The sequence below is a fragment of the Dryobates pubescens genome, chromosome 19 (genome assembly GCF_014839835.1).
Source record: "Dryobates pubescens isolate bDryPub1 chromosome 19, bDryPub1.pri, whole genome shotgun sequence".
Taxonomy (NCBI): Eukaryota; Metazoa; Chordata; class Aves; order Piciformes; family Picidae; genus Dryobates; species Dryobates pubescens.
In genome coordinates this window covers 11008836-11026026 of record NC_071630.1, presented here as the reverse complement: position 1 = coordinate 11026026, position 17191 = coordinate 11008836, and the positions used below count along the sequence as shown (strand labels likewise).

At 44.1% G+C, this 17191-nt stretch overlaps 1 protein-coding gene across 1 annotated transcript in view; it reads right to left on the bottom strand.

Moving 5' to 3' along the window:
• Positions 1 to 3857: 3857 nt before the first annotated feature.
• The window catches only part of ATP2C2 (ATPase secretory pathway Ca2+ transporting 2), a 32113-nt gene continuing 18779 nt past the window's right edge, over positions 3858 to 17191 (bottom strand). The window contains exons 13-27 of the mRNA XM_054170304.1: positions 16690 to 16787; positions 15892 to 15993; positions 15074 to 15163; positions 13001 to 13102; positions 12270 to 12426; positions 10208 to 10378; positions 9520 to 9617; positions 9389 to 9439; positions 8616 to 8782; positions 7929 to 7997; positions 7731 to 7847; positions 6862 to 7009; positions 5636 to 5731; positions 5176 to 5317; positions 3858 to 3931 (exon numbers count right to left, since the gene is read on the bottom strand). Coding sequence (XP_054026279.1) covers positions 3858 to 3931; positions 5176 to 5317; positions 5636 to 5731; positions 6862 to 7009; positions 7731 to 7847; positions 7929 to 7997; positions 8616 to 8782; positions 9389 to 9439; positions 9520 to 9617; positions 10208 to 10378; positions 12270 to 12426; positions 13001 to 13102; positions 15074 to 15163; positions 15892 to 15993; positions 16690 to 16787 — 1682 coding nt within the window. The remainder of the gene's footprint in view (positions 3932 to 5175; positions 5318 to 5635; positions 5732 to 6861; positions 7010 to 7730; positions 7848 to 7928; positions 7998 to 8615; positions 8783 to 9388; positions 9440 to 9519; positions 9618 to 10207; positions 10379 to 12269; positions 12427 to 13000; positions 13103 to 15073; positions 15164 to 15891; positions 15994 to 16689; positions 16788 to 17191) is intronic.

Below are 17191 nucleotides of genomic sequence, written 5' to 3'. Positions count from 1 at the left end.
GGTTGAAAAGGGATTAAGCAAGAAACATTCAAGAAGCATTCTCAGTTAATTGGAAATACTGTCTCAGGTACCTTGTTAAAAAACAATTGGGGTTCTGACTGTAACATATTGAAAGCTGTCTGCTGTACACATAAGGGTTGGAAGGAACCTCTAATGGTCATCTAATCCAAGCCCCTTGCAGTGAGCAGGGACATCTTCCACTAGATCAGGTTGTTCAGAGTCTTGTCGAGCCTAACCTTGGCCATCTCCAGGGATGGGACCTTACTACTTCTCTGGGTAACCTGTTCCAGTGTTCCACCATCCTCATGGTAAAGAACTTGTTCCTAACATCCCATCTAAAGCTACTCTAATTTCAAACCATTGCCCTTCATCCTATCACTGCAGGCCTTTGTAAACAGTTCTTCTGCAGCCTTCTTGTAGACACCTTTCAAGTACTGGAAGGCTGGTATCAGACCTTTCTGGAGCCTTCTCTTCTCCAGGCTGAACAACCCCAGCTCCCACAGGAGAGGTGTTCCAGCCCTCTGATCATTTTCATGGCCATCCCCTGGACCTGCCCTATGAGGTCCATGTCCTTCCCTGTGTTGATTCTTCTGAAAAAAAAAGCCCACAGTGTGAAATGTTACTGGGGGGGAGGGTTGCTCTGTTTTCTTGGCTGTTTATCAGTCAGCATCAGTTTTGTCAGGTTTCTGACACTCAGGGCTTTTTTACTTGAATCCATTCACAACTATTGGCAATTACTTGTTTGACCTAATCTTTGTGCAGTTGACCTAATTCTGTGTGCAATTAACTTGTCAAAGAAATGCTAATTCCTACCAGAGACTGCCATTTCCAGATTAGCAAATTGTTTGGTTATCAGTATATATGATTGTCAATCTTTCTCCTCCTTCCTAAGGAGAACTGTGTAAAGTCCCCTTTGTCCTAGCATGAGTTTGTCTTCTGTGCAGTTTAGAGCAACAAATGTGCTGGAGGAATCTATAAAGTTACTGCAATACTTGAATTCTTGTGTGTGGCCTTCCTTCACATTCCTTCCTTTGGTGTTTCCTTCTATGTGGTCTTTTTTTTTTCATTTTCTTTCCACCTGATGTTTTTCAGAAGGAGCCAGATTAGAATATTCTGAATAATCTGCACTTGTGCCTTAATGGAGATCCCATAAAAAAAAACCCAACAACAACCATTAAAGAATACAAAATTAGCCATGAAGAAATCACTCCTGCCAGATGCCTGACAACTCAGCTGTGCTACCTGAACTAATGCTTGGGGCATATGTGCTATTGTTCCAGTACAGGGTATGCTCTGAAAGGCCTGAGATAATGTTTTGGGGTTTTTTTATCTTGTATTTGCTGAAATAAACCAAATAGTCTCCCAAGTTGATAGACAATTGCTCTGATAGTGCTGTATAATTTTCTTCTCTGGTACAAAGTAGGGAGTGCTATACAGACAGCAAGTAAGTACAGCATGCTCTCTGTAAGAGTGGTGATGCTGGCTTTTGTTTCAATATTCTCAAGCTCCCACCACACCTCTCAGAGGTATTCTTCACTTAGACACAGGCATCAGTGCTGGGCCCCATCCCCTTTAATATCTTCATTGATGATCTGGATGAGGGGATTGAGTCAGTCATCAGCAAATTTGCAGATGACATCAAGTTAGGAGCAGATGTTGGTCAGTTAGAGAGTGAAAGGCTCTGCAGAGGGACCTCGACCGACTGGACAGAGGAGTGGAGTCCACCAGGATGGCATTCAACAAATCCAAGTGCCAGGTGCTGCACTTTGGCCACAACAACCCCATGCAGAGCTACAGGCTGGGGTCAGAGTGTCTGGAGAGCTGCCAGAGAGGGACCTGGGGGTGCTGATTGACAGCTGCCTAAACATGAGCCAGCAGTGTGCCCAGGTGGCCAGGAGGGCCAACAACATCCTGGCCTGCATTAGGAATAGTGTGGCCAGCAGGAGCAGGGAAGTCATTGTGCCCCTGTGCTCTGCACTGGTTAGGCCACACCTTGAGTCCTGTGTCCAGTTCTGGGCCCCTCAGTTTAAGAAGGACATTGAGACACTTGAACGTGTCCAGAGAAGGGCAACAAGGCTGGGGAGAGGCCTTGAGCACAAGCCCTATGAGGAGAGGGTGAGGCAGCTGGGGTTGTTTAGCCTGAAGAAGAAGAGGCTCAGGGGTGACCTCATTGCTCTCTACAACTACCTGCAAGGTGGTTGTAGTCAGGAAGGGGTTGGTCTCTTCTCCCAGGCAACCAGCATCAGAACAAGGGGACACAGTCCCAAGCTGCACCAGGGGAAGTTTAGGCTCGAGGTGAGGAGAAAGTTCTTCACTGAGAGAGTCATTCGTCATTGGAATGTGCTGCCCAGGCAGGTGGTGGAGTCACCGTCCCTGGAGGTGTTCAAGAGGGGATTGGACATGGCACTTGGTGCCATGGTTTAGTAGTCATGAGGTGTTGGGTGGCAGGTTGGACTCGATGATCTTTGAGGTCTCTTCCAACCTTAGTGATACTAAATATACTAAATACCAAAGTGGGGGGCATAGAGGAGTGAGACGGAGTTGGATTTCTGCAGTTGCACATAAAATGAACAACTAGACTTTCTTTTCCTTCCATTACAAGGCAGACATTTTGATCTGAGGACTAAACCCATTTGTAAGGATTTTAAACCAGCCTGCATCTGGGGAGGGTGAATTGCACAAAGCTGCTCTTCTCAAAAAGTATTTCTGTGGCAAGTTTTTCATTTAAAATAAGTATCAGCACAGCTGACTCTTTTCTAGGCTATGAATCCAAAATGTAATCCTGTTTAAACATCACCTTGTGAAGATCGACACAATTTTGACCTCTGAAACTGTGGGTTTGGACAAATTTGTGTCTGAGACTCTTCATCTTAACTTTGAAGTGAAAGCATTAAGCTGGGGCACTATGGCACTTCAGCAGATCTATCAGTGGAGTGTTATTTATTAGGACACTACTGATCCAACCAGCAGATGAGATTCTCCAAATCAGTTGCTTGAATGTAAAAGATTGACTCAACCTAATGACTGAGCAGTCTGTGCTTCATGTTCATGCATCTCAACATCTCCAGAAAGCATTTGTCAGCAGCAGACTTCACTATGATCTAAACATCTCTCAATCACTTTTATGCAGCTGTTAATCCAACTGCAAAGCTTAACATCCCTGCTTATGTGTGTGAGTCATCTTTAGTCTCATGGGCTAGTGAAAGTCAGTCCCCTCCCCATGAAATCCCTCCACTACTGTGCATCAGATCCCATCAGCCGCCTGCTTTGTTCCTATTAGTCACATAGGTAACAAAAACTTGCTGCAGTGTCTGGCAGAAGCTGACAGCTGAGGGCTGGCACTTCAGCTCTCTATTCTGGCAGCTCCCTACCCTTTCCTTGAGAGTCTTGCTGAATATCTGGGAATCTAGAAACACTGTAGACTGGTTATAGGAAAAGGAGACAGATCTTTCCCACTCCTGTAGTTCAATGTAAAAGGGCAGGTCTAAATCAAGAGTCTCATTCAGCTGCTTGTCAGAAACATTTTAAAACAGATTTTATTAATAAAAATCATTTATGATGTAAATAAATAAAATGGCATTCTATGCACAATAGCTTTGTCTGTACAAGTGTGACACTCATCTTGTCTGGGTCTCTCAGACCATACTTGAGATGTAGATCAACATTATAAAAATATACCTGCTCTTGGTTTAAAACAGGAGCCACTCTGGAGGTTGCTGTAGACAGCTCAAACAGCTTAGGTGGAGCAAGTAGAAGGAGCAGACTCTGGCACAGGGAGGGCTGCTGGTACAGGTTCACTGGAGTATCCTCAGAAACATGTGCAGCTTCAGAAAATGGAGCCTTTGAGCTATCCAGCATCACAGCTCCAAGCCAAGTACATCTTCAGAGGGAGTCTGCCTCAGGATGTCTGCCTCAGACATCCCTTTGTGTGCTTGGGTGGACAGCAGTGTTTTTCACAGAGTTTGACAAGCTCAGAAACAATGAAAACTGAGGAAGCCAGTCCGGTGAGAAACAGGAGGTCTGCAGAGAGGGGACAGGGCAGCAGTGAGGTGGGTGTGGTGCTGGGCAGGAGCCCCAGCCAAGGGCCTTCCTGCAGTGGATATCTGTGCTGGTGTAACTCTATAGATGGGTGGCCCAGCCATGCTTTGCTAGCTGTAGAATTAGAGAAGTCACTGTGGTACAGAAGGAATAGCTGGGGTAGGAGTCCAGTTAGTACTGGGTCCAGTTCTGGGCTCCCCAGTTCAAGAGAGACAGGGAACTACTGGAGAGTCCAGTGGAAGCTATGAAGACACTGAGGGGACTGGAGCATCTCCAAGGAGGAAAGGCTGAGAGACCTGAGAGTATTTAGCCTAGAGAAGACAGAGATCTTCTCAATGCTGATCAGTACCTAAAGGGTGGGGTGCAAGAGGATAGGGCCAGGTTCTTTTCAGTGGTACCCAGTGACAGAACCAGGGGCAACAGGTACAAATGGGACCTCAGGAGGTTCCACCTAAACATGAGGAGAAGCTTTGCTGTGAGGGTGCTGGAGCCCAGGAGCATGCTGCCCAGAGAGTTTGTGGAGTCTCCATCTCTGGAGAGATTGCAAACCCACCTGGACACTGTGATCCTGGGCAACATGATCTGAGGGGGTTTTGGACTAGATAATCTCCAGAGGTCCCTTCCAATCCCCACCATGCTGGAGTTCTACGTGAAACCTGTAGGTTAATCCTTTGTGATCACCGAACCCTGCTTCTAACACGCCTTGTGCACTATGTACTATGGCAGAGCTTGCTTAGGCTGATTCAAATAGTAAAATATACATTGCACTTCAGCTGGGAAACATTCACCCTGCCCTTCCAGAATGCAATGACTGCATAATGATCCTGGGTAGATTTATGTGGAGAAATACCATCATACAGAGCTCATGGAAAACCTTGGCATGCCTCCATTTACATGTGTTTATGTGCAGTAAATCAAAACTCCAAACCTAGGATGGGATGAGATCATTAAATGCTATCACTACTTGTGTATAGCTGTGTCTGGGTATAGGTGTAGGAGCTTTGATTGATTTCACCTCCCAGCAATCTGTTGGGAGCTGTCGCGTAACGGCTTGGCAATCACAAAAGCTACTTTTTTGAAGTAGCTTTAGTGTAGAAAAATAAAAAACCACCCCACATTATTCATCTTGCAACTTACCTAGTGCTCCTAAATTCTCTGTCTGGAAGATCTTCTGTAGTGGAGGGATGTATATAACAGCCAGCTGGCCCAAAAAGGACCCAAGCACAGAATACAAGAACATGCGGTTTCGGAAGAAGCCTATTTCAAATATCAACTTTGTCTAGAGAAGGAGGGGGGGAAAAAAAATAAAGAGATAAAAAAGAGAGAAAAGCAACATTTCCCAATCTCCTGCTGGTACTTGAATGTCACATTTTCTTTCCATGTAAACTTGATTGCTTTTTCAAGCGGCATGAATGCTGTCTTAGGCAGATGTACATCGCTGAAAGTGTGATTGCTGTTGAACTATGATGGATAATTCTACTTAGAAAGATGATTAAAAACTGTGCTGCTTTAAATGACATTAAAAACCTCCCAACCTTCCCACTTGAAACACCGGTGTTCTGGTTCTGTCAGCGGTTTGCTGACAGAGCGGTCTCACCTGAGAGCGGCAGGTCAGGGCGTTGAAGAGGTCAAAAAACACAAAACAGGTGAAAGTCATGGTGGTGGTTCGAGGAGTTATGCCACTGCTGGGATTCTGAAAGCACATGTGAGAATTCAGGGGTTAGTTAAGCCTTGCAAAATATGTCAGTTCAACAGATCAATTAAACAGAATCATAGAATCAATGAGGTTGGAAAAGACCTCAGAGATCATCAAGTCCAACCTGTCACCACAGACCTCATGACTACAAAACCATGGCTCCGAGTGCCATGTCCAATCCCTTTTTGAACACCTCCAGGGATGGGGACTCCACCACCTCCCTGGGCAGCACATTCCAATGGCAAATCACTCTCTCAGTGAAGAACTTTCTCCTCACCTCAAGCCTAAACTTCCCCTGGTGCAGCTTGAGACTGTGTCCTCTTGTTCCAGTGCTGGTTGCCTGGGAGAAGAGACCAACCCTCACCTGGCTACAACCTCCCTTCAGGTGGTTGTAGAGGGCAATGAGGTCTCCCCTGAGCCTCCTCTTCTCCAGGCTAAACAACCCCAGCTGCATCACCCTCTCCTCATAGGGCTTGTGCTCAAGGCCTCTCCCCAGCCTTGTTGCCCATCTCTGGACACGTTCAAGGGTCTCAATATCCTTCTTAAACTGAGGGGCCCAGAACTGGACACAGTACTCAAGGTATGGCCTAACCAGTGCTAAGTAGTCCCTAACCAGACTAAATAGTCCCTTTAACGACCCCAGTCAAATCAAAGCTTACTCAAATGAAGGAATAAATCTCATTCTAGCTATTATAGGCAGTATTAATTTCTCTCTGCTACCTGAGTTTAAGATTCTATCAACCGAGTTATAAATTCTTAAACTGATTTGAAGTTTAACTAAAGAATATTCTAAACTAAATTACTTCAACAGTTGTAGTAGAAGTCACTACTTACCAGCAGCAATCCATACTACTAAGGTACTTGGAATTTTCTACTTACATGGAATGCTAGAGGTGCAAAACACTGATTTCATATGAAATAACAGTTTTCCCATTCCAGATAGGAACCTCCACATTAGAAGCAACACAGGAAGGCAGAAGCAGAGCTAGGAGCTGACCCAGGTTCCTTAACCCCCACCCATACTAATCCTTCCCCACTGGATGTATTTCAAAATGTCCTTCAGAAACTGCCCTTTACTTTGCTCTCTACCCTGATGAAAACAAGATATGATGTCAGATTTTCCTCACCTCTTTCCAGAAGACAAAGAGAGTTCCACTGATGATGATAATAGCTGACATGAAGATTTTCAGGATCAGTGATTTGCTGAGGATAGTATCTGTGATACAGCGGGGTGGCTGCTTGATTGTATCTCTGTCAACAGGCTCAACTCCCAAGCTGCCTCAGAAAGAAGCAAAGGGATGTGTTAATGCAGACTGTTCCAACATAGCAGTGCTGATAAAACAAGATGGATCTGCAGGATGCTGTTCTTTGAAACACATCATGAGCATTCTGGCAGGGTTATGTCTGCAACACCAACACCATACTGAGCTGCTAAAATGACATATTAGACCAAGGCAGTGCATCACATCAGTGTCTCATCCCAGAGGGACAGCTAGCTGGGAGATTGTGGCCAACATCTCTTCCATGTTGTGGAAATGGTAATTAGCAGTAGCTGTAATTAGCAGTTAAATGAGGTTCCTAAATGGTGTGATTTTGGTAGATATAACCCTGTATGTACCCTTGCCAGCCAGATCTGCAGGGCTACTAGCAAGTCATGCACTCAGGACAACAGACCATTGTTAGTCAAAAGGTGGAATAGCTGCTAAGTGATTCCTCCACAGAACACAAAGGCACAGAGATGTAGTTGCTAAAGGACATCATCTTAGCACCAGAGTTAGATAATGTTTGGACTAGATGATCTTAAAGGTCTTCTGCAACCAAAACGATTCTATAAATCCTCAAGTAACCTGAAGCAAATACTTCTGGAGGGACCACTTACCTTATCTAACCACCAAATGATTGGCACACACATAAGAAATCACAGCAGCTTGTGTTCCCAAAGCCAAATTCAGGCATGTTAAACCAGGAATATTTTGCTCATTTGGCTTTTCCATACCTCTGGGCTGGAGGCCCATCCATGATGATGTTGATCCATAAGATCTGCATAGCATTGAGTGGATTTGGTAGGTTGAGCACTGTTGACAGAGTAATCAGACTCAAAGCTGAAATGCTCCTGCAGAGTAAAGAAGAACATTTTCCAGTGTGGCCTCAGCCAAAGGCAGCTTTCACTGGAGCTGAAGCAAAAAGGACTTACGTGCTCAGCTGGAAACGGACAAAATTTTTTATGTTGTAAAAGATTCCCTTTCCCTCTTCTATTGCATTCCTGGGAGAGAGAGGAGAGTATATTAATTAACCATTACTCACATTGTTTTACATTAAACTCCCCTTGACACTCAATTAAGTTGCTTTCTCTAGCACGTGTTTCAGGTCAAATTCAGTGTCTCAGCTAAAATGACTTTCTCGAGATCAGCAGATCTGAAAACCCTGATTCATGTGGTCAGGTCTTGGTGCATAAAGCAGGTGTGTGATCTGTTTATATCCTCTTTCTACTCTGCCTGCTCTCTCTGTGGTTCAGAAAGAGCAGAGCACTGCAAATGATGGTTTTCCTCTGATCTTTCTGGATGAAGCAGAGAGTACAAGTTGTGATCCACCCAGACTTCTAGGCAATTTCAAATCCCCAGTTAGCCACAGCAATGAGAGAGCAGGGCTTTCAAATGGGAGGTAGCTGTGTTACTACCACTTGAAACAAAAAAGCCATTGCTGTCAGTGCAACTGAAAATGAGCCAGACCCACGTGGATTATCTCCCTTTACTGTCCATTGGCTTACACGTCCTGTGTCTTGCATAATTTCCAGGGGTAGTCACACAACAGACTTGTTGCAATAGATAGGCAGAAAGTATCTGAAGGAAGAGTCTGAAAGTAAGAAAGTCACTAGACCTACATTACTTTTGAGAAGTCATCATCCACAAGAATCATGTTGGCAGCCTCCTTGCTGACATCTGTGCCAGCCTGTCCCATCGCAATCCCAATATCAGCAGACTTGAGGGCCACGGCGTCGTTAACACCATCTCCTGTCATTGCCACAATGGCACCAGCCCTCTGCAGAGCCTGTGAGAGTGGACAGATGAGAAGCTCTGGAGCCAGGAGAAGACAAGTAAGTCCTGTTGGCAGTCACAGGATTTGCAGGTAACATTGAAAGAGCAGAAGCACTACGTGACTCTGAGGGTAAAGCATGCTCAGCTGCCCACTGAGGGCAAAACTCAGACCAAGAATTAAGTGACTGGATTTTCAGGAGTATGGAGAATCTCACAACTCCAGCTGGAATAAACCAAACCTTCAAAACCATAGAATCATTAAGGCTAGAAAAGACCTCTAGGATCATCAAATTTAGCTATCAACCCAACACCACCATGGCCACAAAGCCATGTCCCAAAGTGCCACATCTACATGGTTTTTGAACACCTTCAGGAGTCCACCACCTCCGTGAACAGCTTGTTCCAATTCTCCTATAAGATCTCACTAGCACCATTCAAATGACCCAAGCCAGATCTGCAAGAGAAATGTTAATACATTCAGTGCAAACAGTGTCAATTCTCTAGCTTGGGCTTTATGGTCCTTTAGCTTGAGGTGCCCCTGCCTTGGTAGAACTGCGACTTCCCCACCTTACATCTTGGTTTTGTAAAGCAGACAAAGTATTTGAGAGGCTTTTAGTACCTTTATGATTTTTAGTTTGTGCTTTGGGGTTGTTCTGAAGAAAATGGAAACCTGGAAAACAAAAAAATGCAATCTTGTATTAGGTGGAGACAACTGGAAAGAGACCTTTGTTTTCCAGTCAAAACTCTTACATTTCTGATGGTGGAGGACAGCTCTGCCTCTGCCAATTGGTCCAGCTCTTCTCCAGACATGGCTTTCAGCTTCCCATTGCAAAGACCAATATTCTGTCCTGCAAAGGAAAGCCTAAAAGTGAGATCTGCCCATCAGCTCTGGAAAAGGCCAATTATTTCCTGACTCACAAAACGGAGGCAGCAACTAAAGAATTTACCAGGAAATATATCTGAACCTGGGGCATCTATAGGGCACACAGCTCTTTGACTCCAGGCTGGGCTTGTCACCCTGTCCTACTCAACTGGAGTTAATGGAAGCCATACAATACCCAGAACTGGAGCCAATACTAAATCTGTCACTGTCTTCTCTGCTGCTTGCTCTGTGTATTTTTAATGGGAAAATGGGAAACATAGGGATGTTCACACTCTGAACATTAGTGGAGTCCATGATCCCACCATTGCCATCTGTCTCATTTTAGGGTCTTAGACTAAATATTGGAGGTTACTGGAATTTGGCCCATAGTTCAAAGCTGCTCTAATTACTACATTAAATATGATTTGTTTCAATGGGAAAGAGAGAGCTCAGTGGCATTTAAAACTTCTGTTAGCACACACACACACACACACAAATAAAGCTGATTATTATGGAAAATGTGACTGATCTTATAGACATAATATAGACCCACAGGAAAGAAGGTAAGTTTGCTACCTATAGCCACAGCAGTCTCCAGGGCATCTCCAGTTATCATCTTTACTGATACACCAGACTCAAGAAGGACTTGAACAGCTTGTCTCACGCCAGCCCTTGGTGGATCGATTATTCCAACCAGACCTAAAAAGGTTAGTTTGCCAAGTTCTGGACCTGAAGCCAAAGCAAGTACTGGAAATAGAGGAGTGGGAAGGGGAAGAGACAAGACTGAGTTAGTAATAGTATGTTTCTATAAGTTAAAAAAACAACAAAACCAACCAAACCAAAACCAACCCCCCCCAAACATTTACAGGAGACATTAAATTGCCAGATTTCCAGCAGGAAAGGAAAAAAAAATCATTAAAAGCAAACATTTAGCCATTATATTCAGATCTTGTGCAAACATTTGGTCCACTCAAATAACACCAGTTTATCTGAATTAGAGCATTTCTGTTCCACAAGTTTCCCTGAGGATTTATTCCCTTCTGATTTAAAGCTGTCCACCAAGTCTTCCCTAAAACCAGATGGATTAAGCTGGGGTAGTGCAGTGTTAGACCAGACACCAGGAAACTAATATGCTAACATAGTGCTCCTGCAGAAATGTGAACTTTATCTTTAATCTAAAACTATGACATGCAAATTCAGTTAAACCAGTGAAACTTTCATCTTGTAAACATCAAGGCACTGATCATTTTGTTTCTGTTCTCAGCACCTAAGCATATAACTCAATCAGTCTTAAATCACTCAAGTATGTTTTGCCAGGGGTTCATGTCAGTGTTGCTTTGATGATGGAATCATAAGCTTGCAGCAGCTGCCTGAGCTAATCACTTTTCTTCAGTGCAGTAATTTGCCATTCACAACAGCAGATGATTCAGATATTGTAAAGCAAGCTCAGTACACGGGTTACTAACCACAAAACAGGGCTGGAGAATATGTACATTAACTACCCCATCTTCCAAACCCAGCTGCTGAGGCTTGTTCTCATCTGCTTTTGAGCTGGGAACATACACAGGAGATGGGGGCTTCATTATTGCATGAAAGCCTGAGACATTTCTGTAGGGATCTTTCTACAGATGAAGTCAATGACATGTGTATAAAAACTTCTGTGGGCTGTGCACTGACATGCAGTCAGGATCAAAAGGAGATCATTAGGTTTGATCCTAATCACAAATTAAATCAAACTTCAAGTGAAAAAATATCTTGGTGCCCAGATTCATGTTTTGAATCCTTTTCAAAGTTGCTTTTTGCTGCTCTTGGAACAGCTACTCCAAAAGCAAAACTTGGCAGAGGAGCACTTAAGATTGGGTTCAGCACAAAGCTTTTCAAAATCACGCTCAAACCACATTCCAGGCAATCACAACTCTCCACAGGAGAAAGATGTCCACCATTTCCAGTGCTTTTTCCTGCTCCTTTCAATCTCCAGAAATTTAGACCCAGAAAAAAAAAGATTTGTGAAAAGGAAGCAGCCAGCAGCCCCAAGGTGTGGGACTTGTCAAGCTGACAAATATTAGGAAGGCACTTGAACATGTCCAGAGAAGGGCAACGAGGCTGGGGAGAGGCCTTGAGCACAAGCCCTACGAGGAGAGGCTGAGGGAGCTGGGGTTGTTTAGCCTAGAGAAGAGGAGGCTCAGGGGAGACCTTATTGCTCTCTACAACTACCTGAAAGGAGGTTGTAGCCAGGAGCAGGTTGGTCTCTTCTCCCAGGCAACCAGCACCAGAACAAGAGGACACAGTCTCAAGCTGTGCCAGGGGAGGTTTAGGCTCAAGGTGAGGAGAAAGTTCTTCACTGAGAGAGTGATTTTCCATTGGAATGTGCTACCCAGGGAGGTGGTGGAGTCTCCATCCCTGGAGGTGTTCAAGAGGGAATTGGACATGGCACTCGGTGCCATGGTTTAGTCATGAGGTCTGTGGACAGGTTGGACTTGATGATCTTTGAGGTCTCTTCCAACCTTAGTAATTCTGTCATTCTGTGATCTAAGTTATGCCAAGGACTAAGCCTCTGTCCATCCTCACCAAGAGAGATCTGGACAGTGTTAGGGCATGAAAATCTGTAAGCTTAAGGGAATAGACATGAATGACTGACCCCGTAGACCTGAGGAGCCCATTCGTTTCTCTTCCTGCTGGTAGAAGGCTTTCTGCTGGGGTGTAATGGATAATGAGATGCCACTGCTGTTATACAGAGTGCAGTGCTGAATAACTTCTTCAAATGCTCCTTTCATGAAGTAAATATCCTCCTGATCCTTTAAAGTAAGGAGATATAATTGATCAGACAAAGAGAAAAGAGCATGTTTTTAAAACTGCAGATGCACAGGGCTTTACATGCTAGGTTAAAAACCAAAAAAAGACCTTTTGTTTGCTCTCTTACCTGTAAATGCCCAGATGCATATATTATTTATAAGGTGTGATATTTTTGCTCTGGCCATTTTTCATGTTCAGACAGAATGGTAATGAAAAGGTTGGTGAGTTTTAAAAGGGGAGCACAGCAGCAGTCAAAATGAGCTCTTTAACCCTCTAAGGGAAAACAGGCCAACATTCCCCTCCAAACATCATCTCTTTCTTCCCCTCTCAGTGATCTCTGCAAAGCTTTTGTTTTGCTGCTCAAACCACTGTATGAAAAGCATTATCTTCTCCCATTCAAACGCAGCTTTATGAACTACAATTACACCCAAGCTAGGAATTTTGAGGCTTGCTCCCTTTTCTCCTGACATGGTTAACTCCTGAAACCAGTATTTGCTAAAGAGATACCATTTCATGCCCATTGTTGAGGTGCACAATCAGAAACATGAAACCAGCCAACGCCACTGTTTGCTTTACCTGAGTTTTCAGCGTGCATTTCACAGCCATCCACTTCTGTTCAGAGCTGAATGGGATTTCCTTCTTTCTTACATAGATATCTTTTATGTCAGCTAAATCCATCTAAAGTAAAACAGAAAGAGCAATGCAGTGCTGAGCAATGCCAAAGCTGGTATGTTATTTTCCATATTGCATTCATTGACTGTTGTCCAGGTACTTCCAAGCAGTCCTATACCACAGAACACAAGAGAAAGCACGGGAAGAGTAAAATCCATACTTCAAACCCATCTTTTCCTTTTGGAGTAAGTTAAATTGGAGTTTGAGGCTTGTTAGTTTTATAAAAACTAGGCAGCTGCTGTCTTGCTGGGGGTTCAGGTCACAGGAGGCTCAGGTCCTTTCCCTAAACCTGCAGCAAAGTGATGGACAGAGGAGATTTCTCCCAGTCCAAGCTCAAGCTCCCCTCTCTACTTTGGTTTTGCTCCCAGCCACCTTTCTTGGGAGGAGAAAACAAAAAAAAGGAAGATTGCAAACAAAAGACTGGTCAGTTGTGGATGTGGTTTCAGATCATTTGATGGTGAATTAAACTCAAGAAGCAACTCTCCACAAGAAGAGCTTTCAGCTATAAAGTACAACAGCCCAAATGGATACATGCCTGCATTAGCAGCACATGCAGCTGCTCTGGGTGACGTGGTAGGGGTCAGAAGTAGCTTCCAGTCTCTCTGTCCCCAAGCTCCCACAAAACTAAGAAGTTAAAATAGAAGAGACAACCTCCCTTCTATTCTGCTGTTGCTCAGCTACAGGATGGTGGAGCAAAAGGAAGATTTCATTTAGCATGTAGGGAAACAGGATGTCATTGTTCTACAAAACCAAAGGTACAGGCTCAAAAAACTAGGAGGCCAGAACAGATGTTTGTAGCTGCATCATTTCATCAGGTACCTTCTGTGCTTTACAACACACCCGAGGTCTGTGAACCACAGGCTGCATAACACCAATTAGATGATACCTTGAGGCGTTTTACAGCCCCTTGCCTATGAGCATGGATGCAATATTCCTTTAAAGAAATCTTGCTTTACATGATCATGACTAGAAAAAAGTAAAAGCTAGAAGATGACCCCAATCGAGGGTGACCTTCTGCTCCTGCTCATTTTTCACTCTCTTCTGTTTGTCCTGAACTCTTAATTGGCATGTGCAGAAAATATAAGAAAGGCAGTCTGGTCTGAGCCATTATGCATCTTAATTGCACAGAGATTAACTAAGCAAAACAATTATTGCTCTTAGCACAGAAGCTCAGGGAATGTGTTTGCCCATGACAAGAGGCTTACATGGGAGAGGTGTACACTTATGACCTTGTGGAGAAGAGAAAAAGAAAGATTAGAATCATAGAATAATAGAATCAATAAGGTTGGAAAAGACCTCAGAAATCATCAAGTCCAGCCTGTCACCCAACACCTCATGACTACTAAACCATGGCTTCAAGTACCATATCCAATCCCTTTATGAACACCTCCAGGGACCGTGACTCCACCACCTCCCTGGGCAGCACATTCCAATGGCCAATCACTCTGTGAAGAACTTTCTCTTCACCTCAAGCCTAAACTTCCCCTGGTGCAGCTTGAGACTATGTCCTCTTGTTCTGGTGCTGGTTGCCTGGGAGTAGAGACTAACCCCCACCTGGCTACAACCTCCCTTCAGGTAGTTGTAGAGAGCAATAAGGTCTCCTCCGAGCTTCCTCTTCTCCACGCTAAACAATCCCAGCTCCTTCAGCCTCTCCTCATAGGGCTTGTGCTCGAGACCTCTCCCCAGCCTTGTTGCCCTTCTTTGGACACGTTCAAGAGTCTCAATGTCCTTCTTAAATTGAGGCGCCCAGAACTGGACACAGTACTCAAGGTACAGCCTAACCAGTGCTGAGTACAGGGGCACAATGACTTCCCTGCTCCTGCTGGCCACACTATTTCTGATGCAACCAGATTAAAACCAGTCTGGGGACTTTACAGAACTCTGATCACTGTTGTCAGCTCTAACAATTCTAGCTCTTACCACTCCTTTTTTATTTTTTTTTAATGTTTGGAAAATTTTGGGTCTTAACCATCTCACCTTCATTGCAAGAGCAACAAGAGCTCCTTCGGTGGGCTGTCCTATCACGCTGTTTTTCCTGATGATGGCATTATTGACCACACAGCCAGCCTGGAGAAAGGGACAGAATTACATGGTTTATTTTTTTTCCCCATAACTAAACTCAAACTCTTCTAATCTCTTTAAAGGAAATAATGAAAGGCTGGAGAATGAAAGCAGTCATATGCCAAAAGATGAACTATCCCCCACAGCAGCATCTCTTGAGAGTTCTTGCGCATCAAGTAAAACATCCTATATGATCTAAGGAGCCTGAGAAATCATGAGAATGAAAGCTTGGTCCCTCCTCCTACTTCTAACAAAGAATATAGCTAAAAGAAAATGTAATTCAGTTTGAGATTACAGCTTAGATAAACTCACTACCAAACACTTCAGTCTACAGCTAAGTGTACAAGGTGTTACTTAATGCTAACAACAAAACCCAGAGACCATGCCAGTACTTTTATAAATTGATCATGTAGATAAAGTCTAGAATCTGCCTACATGAAAAACCTAAAAAACGATAAAATTAATCAGTCTCTCTTCTGCCAGAATAGCATTTTTATCCCAAATGTCATTAACACTTGTGACTGATGACTCTGCTCTCTCCCTGCATGCCTTTTGATTGCTACTTTTCACCCATAAGTTTCAGGTACTGTATCACAGGTACTCAGAATTCCAACAAGACATTCAGGGTTTAGGGTTACAAAAGTGGCTTTTTTGGCCCCACCCATTACCCAAAGCAATCTGTGCACTGGAAAACTAATGTAAATATGACCAGTGGGTTCATAATTTATGCTTACCTCCACTAGTTTTCCAACTGAGATGTTAGAGAATTCTTTAAGAACCTCCTTTGATGGCAGAAGATAAACATTTCCATCTCCATTGTAGCCCACCCCACTGACCTGAGGAAGGGAGAGACAGACAGAAGAGTTTTCCCAGTGCCAGACAGGACTACACTATGAGCTGCACTTAAGCAAGTTTCTGATTTTTAAGGTGTGCTGGGATTAATCTTTCTCGCTCAAAGCAGCACTTACAGGAAAGGCTGGCAGAGAAAGCACAACATCAAAATAGCTGGATGTGAACAAAAAGAACCAGAACTTCTTCACCACAAGTTCAGAAGTCTCTTGCAGCTCAGCTGAGAGATTCAGCCCTTCATGAGCAGTGAGCTCACTGGTTTTACCCTACTGATTACTGGCCTGTCTCTTCACTGCCTGACATTCTGCATGCTCACATTTTTCATCCACTTTGCACACAGGTAAATGAACCAAGCAGGAGGAGCAGGTCACTCATATGATAAATATTTCTACAGAAGATGAGTCCTCAAGGGTCAGTGGCAGGTTTCAGTATTTTCAGTAATTGCAGAGAAAGGCAAATAGTGGCAATGAACACCTTTATGACATCTCAGCAGCTTTTGTACAGCCAGCCCCACCTCCACCAGTCACCAGCACTGCAAAAGCCCTTTTCTTGGACACAACCAGTGATATGCAAGAAATTGCTTGGTCTAGGACTGACTCCTTCACCTGGGCCAAACTGAACTGAAAGCAAATCAACCTATTTGAGCTTGAGCAGGAAGGTCCATATTACCACCTTGGCCATACCTCTGCCTGGAACCCATCTGAGGTCACCAGTCGAGTCACTGTCATCTCGTTGGCTGTCAGAGTGCCTGTCTTGTCTGAGCAGATGACGTTGCAGCAACCTGATGTGGGAAAGTTTGGGGTAAATAATAAATGAGATTCAGGGTTCCAGAAGTGAGAGAACATGTTTCTCTAACGGTCCTCAAACAAAACCAGTGAGAAAAGAGAAAACTCCAAGAAATGACAAATTTCCTAACAGGGTGTTGTATGGAAAGGATCTGAGGGCACATTATTTGGGTGTGAGCTGTGGTCAGAGACATCAAATTGTATCAGTGGAGGTTTAGGTTGGATAATTGGAAAAATTCCTTTACTGAAAGGGTGGTCAGGCATTGGAACAGGCTGCCCAAGAAGGTGGTGGAGTCACCATCCCTAGAGGTGTTTAAAAAACAACCACGTAGACACGGCACTCTGGGACATGGTTTAGTGGGACTGCTGGTGTTGGTATCATGATTGAACTTGATTATCC